At 37.4% G+C, this 13,893-nt stretch overlaps 1 protein-coding gene and 1 pseudogene across 3 annotated transcripts in view; one reads left to right on the top strand and one right to left on the bottom strand.

The window, feature by feature from the left end:
• The first annotated feature begins 5,145 nt into the window (after positions 1–5,145).
• AMN1 (antagonist of mitotic exit network 1 homolog) overlaps positions 5,146–13,893 on the top strand; it is a 41,181-nt gene continuing 32,433 nt past the window's right edge. Inside the window, exon 1 of one of the 3 annotated variants that reach the window (XM_015590078.2) lies at positions 5,146–5,379. Coding sequence is in view for 1 of the 3 variants with exons in the window: in XM_006912722.3 (XP_006912784.1) it covers positions 5,362–5,399 (38 nt within the window). In the remaining 2 variants the exon portion in view is untranslated. Of the gene's footprint in view, positions 5,400–8,578; positions 8,626–13,893 lie in introns of those variants that run through there. The other 2 variants (XM_006912722.3, XM_025047413.1) reach the window with 2 other exon arrangements.
• On the bottom strand, positions 8,469–8,587 carry LOC112480322 (annotated as a pseudogene).

Genomic DNA, 13,893 nt, shown 5'->3' with positions numbered 1-13,893 from the left:
ATACCACTCATGCGGTTGCACAGGGCCCTGCCTTTGTTTTAATGTTCTGCTATCACCATCTTGAAATTCTTAGTAATTTTTCAAAAAGGATCTCTGCAATTTATATTGCTGGTCTTGCATGCACCATAAACCTCTCTCCTGAGCACCCAAATGAGTCTGACAGAACTTTTTATTTGGAAAAGCTTTTACCTTCATCTGTAAAATAGCATGATACCTCATGGTTGATGATTACATAAGTATTTACCACATTCGACATCTAGAAGTTTCATAAATAATAATTCTGAGTTGTCCCGTTTTACTTTTTTGAAGTAGAACTATGCCCTCATACAATCTACTTTTCTTCTTGACAAGAGTCTAAATAGAAGCCCGTTTTACTTTTTTGAAGTAGAACTATGCCCTCGTACAATCTACTTTTCTTCTTGGCAAGAGTCTAAATAGAAGCAGCAATTTATTTGACAGATGAAAGTAAGAGCTTTTCCAAATAAAAAATTCTAATACTTCTCACAAGTATTAATTGTGAGAGTTGGGCTAGTTTTGTGTTCATTTTTTCACTTCCCATTCATTCTTCCTAGTACAATCAGACTGCATCCTCTACCACCACCTCAATGGCCATCAATGACCTTCTTGTTGCTAAATCACCTTCAAGTATAATCTTGTAACAATTTTGATCATGTTTATATTCTGTAGCACCCTACTACCTTTCTCCTATCCCTTTAAGCACTGCTTCACATTGTCAGTTACCAGCCAATTGCTATTCCTCAGCTCTCTCTCCAAAGACTTATTGTTGTTCTCACTTTAGATACACCTGTTACATTCATCTATTCCTATATCTTCAATCTATATGCTGGTTACTCCTACTATGAATATACAAGGTGTTTTTGATAGCAAGATACAGAAAATTCAACTCCACTGATTTTATCAACAACAGAGGGCATTAACTGAATTTTGTAACAGAAGGTAGTGTTGGAATAAGTTTCTAAGCCCATGATGGAGCCAGTCCTGTCCAGGGTGCCACATCAGCTAAATCGTTTTACTTTTATCATTTGACAGCAGAGAGAAGGGATACTGTTCAAGCATAGTTCAATCAGGAAACCTGACGGTTTTCCTGTGATTCTTTTACTCTGTCTTCCTCTGTTTAATTTCACTAAACATGACAATGCCAAGAAAAGAGTGCTGCTTAACAAAACATAGTCATAAATTTGAGGAAAATTCTCTCCTACAAATCTTCAGCAAAACTTTTCCTGCTTCTTATTGTTTCCAAACGAATCACATGCCCACATGCCTATTCTTGGACCCATCCCTGTGGCTGAGAAAATATAGTGATTTCTTGATAGCTTGAGACCTGCCAATCCCTTAATCAGTCACTGTGGTAGTCACTGATTACCTTAATCTAGACCCACTTCTGAAGATGAGGTCAGCTCCCCAACCCATGTGGCAGCTATAAAATAAGGGATGAAATGAATATGTCAAGGCAACCACAACGTACATCAGATCTCTCTTATTCGGTGGCAAGAAACTCAAAATAAATTCTTGATACAAGCATCCTAAGCATCTGAAAAGCTGGTTTGTAGCTAGTGCAGGCCCTAAAATCTACAGGAAATCATTGTAAAATAGTTCTAACAATTGCGATCTCATGAGGGCTTACACATCTTTGACTTTTAGAATAATTGGCTAGAAATAACTAGGACTTAGCTTGTTATGTAATTGACATTTTCTTAAAAGAGAAAAAGAAAAAAAAAAAAACCCAGCTGTGATTACTTTTTTGACTAAGTAGAAGAATGCAGGCACCCAAAGCTGAACACTTTACAATACTGGGGCAGGGACCTGCATTTTCTTGGTCTTGAAAAATCAAGTAACCAATGAAAAGGCCTAGATGGGCAGCTGTGCAGCATTCAACAGATAGGAAGAACCATGAAGTTCTGTCCTTATCTGCTCTGTCAAGATCTTCCATGGTCTTCCAAGGTTTAATTAGCTCACGGAGCAACAGAGGATTCTTGTAAGAAATTACTCTATTTGGAAGTAAATGCATATGCTGTCACTGCTATTTGACTTTTTCTTTAACAGCAAATGAGCACAATTTCCCAATTTATAGCTCCAAACCTATATTTTCCATAGACACCTCAAAAGCCACATGTTTGAAATTTAAATAATCTCCTCCTCTTCCAAAAATTCCTCTAAGCCTCTTAGCTCAATAAATGGCAGCACCATATGCCAACCCGATTCTCCAAACACAAAGCCTAGAAATTAGCCTTTACTCTTCACTTTCCACTACCCCAACCCTAATCAATTTCTAAATGCTATCACTCCTACCTCCATTACCTCTTGAATCTGTCTGTCCATTCCACTACTATTATTTTAGCTTAAGATATCATCAAAAGACTCCCATCAGGTCTCAGAGCCTCCACCTGTGACGTCTACAATTCATTAACCACTTACCAGCTTCAGAGTTCTTTCTAAAACTCATCTTTCCAATGCATGTACTGTCTTTGCTTGAAACCTATTTATGACTCTGCCCAAAGTCCTCCAGACAAAGCCTAATCTGTAAAACATAACACAGGCCATAAGGCCTCATTTTAGCGTTCTAGATGAGGAGAGAGCAAATCCCCAGCCAGCCAAATCCAGCCTGCTGCCTGTTTTTATACAATTTAAGATTTTTACATCTTTAAATGGTTGAAAGAACTCAAAAGATAAATATTTCATGACACTGAAAACTATAAAATTCAATCTCTGTGTCCATAAATGGAGTTTTACTAGAATACAGCCCTATTGTCTATAGCTGCTTTTGAGATACAAATTGGTAGTCATGACTAAGCCAGTATGGCCCACAAAACCTAAGATATTTACTACCTGGCCCTTTACAGAAAAGTCTGCCGATCTCTGCTCTATACTCATTGCTCATCACTCTCTATTGTAGCCATCGTGAACTACTTGAAGTCCCTAAGAGGCCACTCTTTTCTCTTTGACCTGCTCCGCCCACCCCTCCATGGGAGCTCTCACAGAACTAACTCCATTTAAGCATTTAACAGTTATTCTGATTGTCCTTTTACTCGTATGGCGCAAGTGTTCACCACTGAATCCTCAGCACCCAGCACAATCCCTGTCCTTCTTCAGTGCTTGATAAATTTGTGTTGATGAATGAGCAGCATCCTGAAAAGATGAACAAACCTGGGTTCCAATTTTCAAGAACTTAAAAAGGGAAGACAGCAATATAAACAACAAATTAACCTATAAGGAAGAAAAAAAAAAGCACTAAAAAGTAGCACATACTCTGCAACATATTCAAGGAGAAATAATTCCCCCTGGGAAAAAGTCCTTTCTTTAGAACAGAGTGAAGAAATAAAATGGAGTCACTATGGTCAATTTGCTAAATTTTAAAATCAAGTAGGCTGAGGCGTGACCTAAGTGGTTCTTATTTTGCTTTAACTAGCCTGAGAACTTAAACTTTTGAACTTTCTCACTTGTGCCTGGAGATATATATAAATATACAAATATATTGACAAAAGATACATATATATATAGTTGACAAAAGAACATCCAGCCTAAGAAAAAGTCTTATAAGATTTTATTTGAGCCAAACTGACAATTACCAGGAAGCAAAATCTCAACAGATTCAGAAAATGCTCCAGAGAATGGCAGTTTTGCAGCTTCTTTTGTACATTAGAATTAAAGGAAAAAACGTAGGAAAGGTTACATGAAATTCATAGGTGATAGATTAAGGAGGCAGGGGAAAGCAAAGCGGGGAAATCTCTGAGACTGGATAAAATGCAAACTGAGAGGACACATACTTGTTTTACATTGGTGGGTATAGGATAGTTAACATTTACAGCACATACAGATAGTATGTGGACAACAAGTCAACAATGATGGATTTTGTGCTCTGGTGCCCATGGTTGTGCCTTTAAGGGGCCTGAAAAAGAAAATTACTTTGACATTCAAAGGTATGTTATCTTAGATGCATAAAGATAACAGACAATTTCAAAGGTGAAGATTGACCTTTATTAAGGCAGCTACAGGCCTAGGGCATGTCTACCCACCATGATCTGCTTTTAGGAATTTTTACTTTCATAGCACCACGTGATTACCTTAAGCCTCTAGGTTTGTAAGGCCCACCATGAAGGCCTCCCCTGATCTTGTCAGTTTTAGTATGTGGCCCCTTTTTCATCCACAGTATAAATAAACCCTATAGATAACCCTTTGATAACCCTTTGAAGAACTTATGAAAGAATGTTCACAACTCCAGACCACTTGACATCCATCATTCAGACTGCCTGACATCTGGCTGATTATCATCTTGAACCAACCCAAAGGCTGAGAATGCAGGACTGATTCTTCTCAACAATGTGACTTTTTACTATAAAAACTCTCAGCCTAATATTGTAATAACTTTGCACAGTGACAGATGGTTACTAGACTTAGTGTGGTGATCACATCATAAGGTACATAAATGTCAAATCACTCTGTTGCATACCTGAAACAAATATTGTATGCTAACTATACTTTAATAAAAGAATATTTTTAATAAAAAATAAAAACTCTCAGCTTTTCTTTCTTCTTCACACTATTAGTAGTGCCTAATTGTGTTTTTGACTTGCATAGCCTAAGACCCTTTAATAGTTCTTTGTCATTTTATTTCTAGCCAAAGCCTCCTGGCTGTGCTCAGTGGGCATGTAGAATCCTTTCTGATTTGAACATAAAACCCCTACTTCCATGATGAAATTCTTATTAGAGCTTTTCTTGTTTACATGTAATGTCCTTGTCTGTAAAATAAGGCTAAATAATTACTTCACAGGATTAAATTAATACGGTTCGTTATTGAAAGCAAGTAGCTCAGCGTGTGAGCTTCACAGAAAGTACTTGTTAAGGGCAGTCACTCCCGGGTCATCTAAAATGCTGTTTGCCCGTAATTAATGGAGTCTGTACCCAAAGGGCTCTCCGATATGTACCGCCAAATGCATAGCCTTGCATCAAATGCATCCCTGTAGTAAGAGCTGCGCCTCTTCAACAATATGAGACTTCAGACGTTCAAGGCCAGGCGGCGTGTGGGGCTAAATCTCCAGGGAAACCGCCGCGAGCTGGCGCTGGTTAAGTGGAAGAACTACAACTCCCGTGGTGCTTCACGCGAGCATAGGGCTACTCTATATTTTATCACCCTCCAGCCCCTTCCGTGAATCCCGCAGAGGTTCCGCCTCGAGGGTTTTCTTTTCTTTAGCTCTGCAGTCCCGGCGTGGTCCCGCCCCAGTCACTGGAAAAACCCATGCTCCAGGTCCTACGGCGTTGTGTGAGGGGCGGGAGTTGAAGGACGGTCTCTGGCTGGTTCCGGCGGCCCTGGGACCGCGGAAAAGGCCCTGGATAACCGCCGCGATGCCCCACCCGCGGCCGGTCAGTCAGCTCCTGGATCTGTGAGTCCACCCTGCCCCACCTCCCCTTCTCCTTGGCCCAGCACCTCCCCTGCTTGGGGGGAAGAGGGGGCTGCGCCTCTCTCCCTTCCGCCCCCTTCCCATCCCCCGACCTCCGTAGAGGTCCCGCTGCTGTTTCTCTTCCTAGATTCTTGATTTGTCATCCCTCGGTGAGGACAGTTGTGTCCAAGTGGGCTGCCCCTCTGTTTTCTGCCCTTGTCCGAATTCCCAGGCATCCTTGACAGCTCGACGCCCCGGTAGTTCCTGGCAGTGGCCTGTTTGTGACGGGAGCTGAAGGCCTTGGTGGAACAAACACTAAATGGGGCTGTCAAAAGCCTACAGCGGTGTTTCACCCAGTCACTGTAACTGGGATAAATACTGATTCTTTGAGGCAGCACGGATTCTTGACTGCGATTGTTGGGTTCAGCTGCCAGTTCTGCCATTCACCAGCTGTATGGCCATGGGAGAGTAGCATTCTCTTTCTGTGCCCGAGTTCTCGATCTATAAAATTAGTATAACAGTATCTATCTCATGGAGTTGTAGTGAGTAATAAACTTAACATATGTAAAGTCCTTAGAGGGATACCTAGTGTCAAAAGAAATTTCAGAGAGCTTTACTTGATATGAATGTTTCATTGAGAGAGAAATAAGTAGCTCAGAGACAGGTAGTTACAGGATGGTTTATAAAGTGACAAGGAGGAAGTTGTTAACCTTTAACGATAGTTATTCCAATAGGAGTTTACAAACAGCAGGGAGTTCTTAAAAGTGATTATCCTATACTATTTTAGGAAGACTATTTAAGTTGATTATCAGAGGTATTTACAAGAGATAACCTGTTAAATTTTGCTTTGTTCATGAAATAAAGTAGATTAAGTTTCACTTATGTGTCCTAACTGGTTTGGTTTGCTTGTGGGATTTTCAAGCCTGGTCTCCATTTTATTTTATTTTAAAAACTTCTCCCTCTTGGTCATTCAGCAAGCTAAGAGTGTGAACAAATATATTGTTACTCTCGCTACCACTGTCGATGTAGTCATTGGGATCAATGGTCATGTAATCACTGTTACCTATAGTTGCCTAGTCATCTTGGACATGGGCGGTGAGATACTGAATGCTTCAAGTTGTCTAATCCTGGTAGATAATATTGGATGTGTGAATGGTTGCTGAAAGGCATTTAAAACTCTTGAGAGGCTACAATGCACTAGGGAGGTTAATATGATTGTAGGGAGAATAATAATAGCCAAGGATTGAAAAAATCTCAGGAGCTGAGATTTAATCAATGAAATACATCAGTAGAAGAAGTGTTGCCTATTTGATGAAAGATTAGTATCTGATCTTTAAGATCTTTTAGATTTGGGGTAATAATTCTTGATTTATTACATGTAAACATTTTTTTACAAGTTACAGCACATGTACCTCTTTGTTGGGCAGTTAGGTTATCTAAGGCTATGCAGTTGTCTAATATAAGTTTGGCTAAAGAGTTCTATCCTAGAAGAGGCAAGTCAAGAAGACCAGAGGCCATTGCCCAGCATCCTGCTCCTAAATCAGCGTTGTCATTCAGAGAGAAGCATATCATTATCCCTGCTCCCAGCTTTGAAATTGTGGCTCAGAGGTTTTTCCAGGGAGAGAGGCAAGCTGCAAAACAAAGAATACCACAGTCTCAAGAAACTAACTTTATTTGAAATAGAGGGCAGGTGAAGTTCAAGCCTAAGGACTCTCAAAATCAGTGGAGATTTTGATATTAAGTAATTATAAAGAGGCTAATAGCTTCATGTGAGAGGCAAGCTAAACATAGGCCAACAAGTTTACTAGAGAAAACCCAGGAAAGAGACATCTAAGAAGAGTCTTGAGATCAGAACAAACCTTAGGAACTAACCAAAGAGGAGTCCAAAGTGAATTAGATGACATTTTGGAGCAATTTATACTCCTAGGCATTGTTGAAAACATTAGAGCATTCAATCTGCAATGAATGATGGCTAACAGCTTGGTGTGATACCAATAGAGGCGTAATAGAATAATCAAAGAAAGAGATAGTCAAAGAGAGCCCAGCTAATACCACTGTCATCCCAGGGTGACAATACTTATGTCCAAGGCTATGCCCACTAAGGAGCAACATCAGAAGTTGCATACAGTGAGGGAAATAAACTTCACTAAAATAGTCCTGCCATGTCACTAAACAAGTAAACAATCACAAGTCGGGAGCGGGGGAATCTGTATTTAGATTTACTGCGTTATATTATCTAAACAGTTTTCAAAAAAAAATTGCAAGATAAGCAAAGAAACAAAGTATGATCCATACACAGGAGGAAAAAACAGGCAACAGAAACTCTTTGAGAGGACCCTGATGTTAGACTTCAAAGAAACTATTATAAATTAGTTCAGAGATCTAAAGAAAGCTATACTTAAAGAAGTCAAGTGGAAAACAGTTTGGCACTTCCTCAAAAAGTTAAACATAGAATTACATTACTGAGCAATTCCACTTCTAAGTATATACCCAACAGAATTGAAACTAGATAAACAAATACTTGTACACAAATGTTCATAGCAGCACTATTCACAATAGTCAAAAGGTGGAAACAACCAAAATATACATCACCAAATGAAACAATAAATGAAATGTCATTCAGCCATAAAAAGGAATAAAGTACCAGTCCATGCTACAACATGAATGAACCTTAGAAACATTATGCTAAGTGGAAGAAGCCAGACATGAAAGGCTACATATCGTATGAATTTATTTATATGAAATATCTGAAATAAATAAGTCTATAGCAACGGAAAGCACGTTGGTAGTGCCAGGTACTAGTGGAAGAAAGGAATGTGGACTGACTCTTTAATTGGTACAGTTTTCTTTTGGGCTAATGAAAATGTACTAGATAGGGGTGGTTGTTGTACAATATTGTGAATGTACAAAATGCCACTGAATTATACACTTTAAATGATTAATTTTATGTTATGTGATTTTCACCTCAATTTTAATTTTTAATTTTTTATTTTTTAGGCGAGGCAACCCTTGGTTAACCTCACAGATTGCAAGGACCTTGTCAGCATACAATCCCTTATTTTTCGTTTTTTACGCCTACAGCACCTTGTCTTCCTAGGTGGTCTCCCATCCAAGTACTAACCAGGTCCGACCCTGCTTAGCTTCCAAGATCAGACAGGATCGGTCTTGTTCAGGGTGGCATGGCTGTAGATTCACTTCAATTTTTAAAAAGGAAAATAAAAGAAGAAAGGTATGATGACAATGTCTCATAAAATAGAGAATATCGTTAAATAGATAGGAATTATATGTAAAAAAAGAACCAAATGGAAATTGAAAAAGTACATTAATTGAAATTTTTAAAAATACTTTAGAGGGACTCAACAGAAGATTTGAACTGGCAGAAGAAAGAATTAATGAACTTGAAAATAAATCAATAGAAAGTATGCCATTTGAAGAACAGAAAGAAAATAAGATAAAGAAAATGGAACAGAACCTTGGACAAGTATGAGACCTCATTAAGTATGTCAACATACATGCGATGGGAGTACTAGAATGAAGAGAGAGAAAGGAAGAGAAATCTTTTTGACAAGATAATAGCTAAAAGTCAGATTTAATGAGAAACATTAATCAACCCACCCAAGAAACTCGATTAATTGAAATTAACTCAGTGAATTTGTAAGATAAACACAAAGTAATCTATACATAGAAATATTATAGTAAAAATGCTGAAGCCAAAGGCCAGAAGAAAATCTTGAAAGCTACAAAATAAAAATTACACATGTACAAGAGAACCCAAACAAGATTAACAGTAGACTTCTCACCAGAAATAGTGGAGGCAGAAAACAGTGGAATGATATATTCAAAGTGCTGAACTAAAAACTCAGCTAAGAGTCCTATAACTAGCAAAACAACTTAAGAATGAAAAAAAGATCTGACTAGGCAGTTCTGTAAAGATGATACACAAATGGCCAACAAACATATACAGAGATGCTCAACACCATTAGCCATCAGTGAAATGCAAATCAAAACCACAGTGAGATACTACTTCATAGCCACTAGGATAGCTGTAACCAAAAAGACAGATAATGTCAAATGTTGAAAAGGATAGTATTGGAACCTTCATACACTGCTGGCAGAGTGTAAAATGGTGCAGCTACTTTGGAAAACAATTTGGTAGTTCCTCAAAAGTGTATACATAAAATTATCCTATGACCCAGCAGTTTATGTGACCCAGCAATCGAACTCCTAGATATGTCCCCAAGAGAAATGAAAACAACATGTTTACCCCAAAATTTATACATGAATGTTTATAATAGCATTATCCATAATAGCCAAAAAGTGGAAACAATCCAAATGTCCATAAACTGATGTATGGGTAAACAAAAAGTAGCATATTTATACAATGGAATATTATTTAGCAATAAAAAGGAACAAAATGCCAGTATGTGTTACAAAAGGCTACATGTCGTATGATTCCATTTGTATAAAATGTGCAAAATAGGCTAATCTAGAGAGACAGAAGTAGATTGATAGTTCCCTAGGCTGAGGGAGATGAGGAAGATTGGCAGGTTACTGCTAATGGGTTCAAGATTTTAAAGTAATGAAAATATTATGGCAGGATTATAAAGTACAGCAAAGGGAATATAGGGAATATAGTCAATAATATTGTAATTACCATGTATAGTGCCAGGTGGGTACTAGACTAATCAGGGAGATTACTTTCTGCCTGTGGGGAGCAGGGTCAGTAGGTAGCTTCTGTTACTCAGTCCCTTCATAATACACCTCTGCTTCAGAGTCACCTAGCTTGAAAGCACACTCTTCTAGGGCAGCTCACATTCAATGACAAGGATATAAAGTTCCAACCAAAAGTAGAATTCCTGTGGAAAAACTGTTATCTTGACTTTATTATGCACAGTTGTATCATTTGAATTTTCACTGTGAATATGTTGCAGAATCCTCAAGATGAATAAATAACATTAACTATGCTTTGGAATTTGTGAAAACTCATGGAGTCTGCTATGGTTTGAATGTTTTTGTACCCCTCAAATTTATAAATTGAAGTCCCAACCCAAAAGGTAATGGTATTAGTAGATAGAGACTTTGGGAGGTATTTAAATCATAACAGTGGAACCTCCATGAATGAGATTAATACCTTTATAAAAGAGGCTCCAGGGAGATTCCTAGTCCCTTCCACTATCTGAGAACACAGAGAAAGTTCTGGCTGTGAACCAAGAAGAGGACCCTCACCCAGCCATGCTGGCACCCTGATCTCATAATTCCAGCATCTAGAACTATGGGAATTAAATTTCTGTTGTGTATAAACTATCCAGTCTGTGGTATTTTTTTATTTTAATAGCCTGAATGGACTAAGACACAGCCCTTAAACAGAATAAAATTCAAACCTTCACATGGGGATGCCTTCATAACACAAACAAATAAGACTGTCATACAAAATTACTTTTAGAAAAGAAGAGTTAGCAGTCAAAATTTACAAAGCATGTAAGGGAAAAAAATAGCATGAAAGAGACTCAACAGGAAATAGGATTGACACTTCAGGAACTACAGATGATAGAACAATTTGAAAGGTATGTTTAAACAAATATATTAGAAATGTTCAAAAATGAAGGAACAGTTTCTCTTTAAGGAAGAATACAGATAAAATAACAGATTTTTTTTTTTTTTTAATTAAAAGCTCCAGGAAAGAAAAATGTAGTCATTGAATTAACAATCTAAAAGACTGGACTTTGATACATCCTGTCTATCTAAAATAAGACCTACTGGTTTCCCTTTCTCCCATACTTATTTGCAGTTAGCTGAGTCTGGGACCTTGGTGGGCGCCATTGAGGTCATACTGCAGGATGGCTTTATCTTGCTACTTGGCCCACTGTTGATAGTAGCCTTCATTAAATGCTTTAAGAGACAAATTGAACAGATTTGGTTCAGCCTCTGTTGGTCAAATTAAGTAGCAGACACAGTGATACAGTTATATAAATATTTGGGTTCATCCAAGAACATGTTGGGGTAGATAGTTTTGAGAGGCACTCTTCCATGGACCTGCACGTTCTTGCTGGATATGCCAAGAATACAGGGCCCTGATTATTCTTTACCTATGCCATTTCTCAAGGTTGCATTTGCAGCAAGCAACCTTAAGGGTGAAGTGTTGTCTCCTTTCAAAAAAGAGAGCTTGCTTCAGTTTGCTATAGAAGTAGTGAATCCCCCAAACTCAGTGTTTCCCTCCTGTAATACAAAGTGCTGCATGGGCGAGCATCCATCTGGACCCACTTACCTTACACTATAGGACTTGTAGGGCATGAGGAACCAACACAGACATGAAGCTCTGCATTACTGTTCTTGTCATGAGTAATAAAGTTCTTTTTCTCTGATCCAGCAATCTCATGTCTTCTGCCAGCATTCATGAAATGGTAATAGGCTAATTTTTAAGCCTGTAAGTAGGGCAAATTCTCGTACCCTGCACAATTCTTGACATATACAAAAATCAGTTCTTGGAAGTTTGTAAGTCAAAAGGGGAAAGATAAAACAAAAAATAGTGAGGTTTTTTTCTAGAAGAAAACATAGAATATCTTCATGAACTTAGGACATGAAAGAGTTCATAACAGGACACAAGAAATACTTGTCATAAAGAGAACACTGATATATTAGATTACATTAAGATGTATTTTTCTTCAGAAAAATAAAAAAAGACTAAGAGTAAAAAGGCAGTTCACAGAATGGGAGATATATTTGCAACAAATATAACCAATAGAAGACTCATGTTCAGAATATAAGAGGAACCCCTACATACCATCAAGTAAAACAGTCAACCGAAAAGAAAACTTGGCAAGATATTTGAATAGATACTCCACAAGAGGCTATCTAACTGAACAATAAAGAAATGAAAATGTGAACGTCCTAAGCACAGAAGTCAGACAAGAAAAAGAAATAAAAGTCATCCAAATTAGAAAGGAAGAAGTAAAACTGTCATTATTTGCACATCTCTATATAAGATACTATATAGAGAGAACCTTAAAAATTCTACCAATAAAACAATTGGAACTGATAAATGAATTCAGTAAAATCTCATTATACAAAATTAACTAAGAAATTAGTTGCATTTTTATATACCAATAACAAACTATCAGAAAGAGAAATTAAGAAAACAATCCCATTTACAACTGCATCAAAGAAATAATAAAATACTTAGGAATAAATTTAACCAAGGAAGTAAAAGACCTGTACTTGGAAAATAAATGAAAGTGTCCCATGCTCATGGATAGGAAGAATTAACATTGTTAAAATGTCTATACTACCCAAAGCCATCTATAGATTCAGAGCAATCCCTATCAAAATACCAATGGCATTTTTCACAAAACTAGAATAAATAATCCTAAAATTTATATGGAACCACAGAAGACTTAGAATAACCATAGAAATCTTGAGAAAAAAACAAAGTTGGAGATATCACAATACCTGATATCAAACTGTACTACAAGGCTCTAGTAATCAAAACAGCATGGTACTGTAATAAAAACAGACACATAGATCAATGGAACAGAATGAAGAGCCCAGAAATAAACCCATGCCTATATGGTCAATTAACCTATGGAAAGAATATACAACGAAGTAAAGACTGTCTAGTCAATAAGTAGTATTGGAAAAACTGGACAGATACATGCAAAAAAATAAAACTAGACCGCCTTCTTATATCGTATACAAGAAAAGATTCAAAATGGATTAAAGACTTGACTTAAGTATAAGACCCCAAACCATAAAACTTCTAGAAGAAAACATAGGCAGTAAACTCTGATATTACTCTTAGTAATATTTTTTCTGATATACTTCAGCTGGCAAGGGAAACAAAAGAAAAAATAAAACGAGACTACATCAAACTAAAAAGTTTTTGCATAGCAAAGGAAATCAGCAAGACAAAGAGACAACCTATAGATTGGGAGGAGATATTCACCAATGATACATCCAATAAGAAGTTAATATCCAAAATTTATAAAGAACTCATACAACTCAACATCAAACAACAAAATAATCTAATTAAAAATTAGGCAGAAGACCTAAATAGACATTTCTCCAAAGAGGACATACAGATGGCCAATAGACATATGAAAAGATGTTCAACATCACTAATCATCAGAGAAATACAAATTAAAACCACAATGAAATATCACTTCACACCTGTCAGAATGGCTATTCTCAATAAATCAACAAACAACTGTTGTCGAAGATGTGGAGAAAAGGGAACCCTCGTGTACTGTTGATGGGATTGCACATTGGTACAGCCACTATGGAAAACAGTATGGAGGTTCGTCAAAAAACTAAGAATCGATCTACCATATGATTCAGCAATCCTTCTACTGGGTATTTACCCCAAAGACTTGAAAACTCATATCCAAAAAGATATTTGCACACCGATGTTCATAGCAGCATTGTTCACAGTGGCCAGAACATGGAAGCAACTGAAGTATCCTATGATAGATGATTGGATAAAGAAGCTATGGTACATATATAC

This window comes from Pteropus alecto, unplaced genomic scaffold, assembly GCF_000325575.1.
Source record: "Pteropus alecto unplaced genomic scaffold, ASM32557v1 scaffold103, whole genome shotgun sequence".
Classification (NCBI taxonomy): Eukaryota; Metazoa; Chordata; class Mammalia; order Chiroptera; family Pteropodidae; genus Pteropus; species Pteropus alecto.
This window is presented reverse-complemented; position numbering and strand designations above follow the sequence as displayed.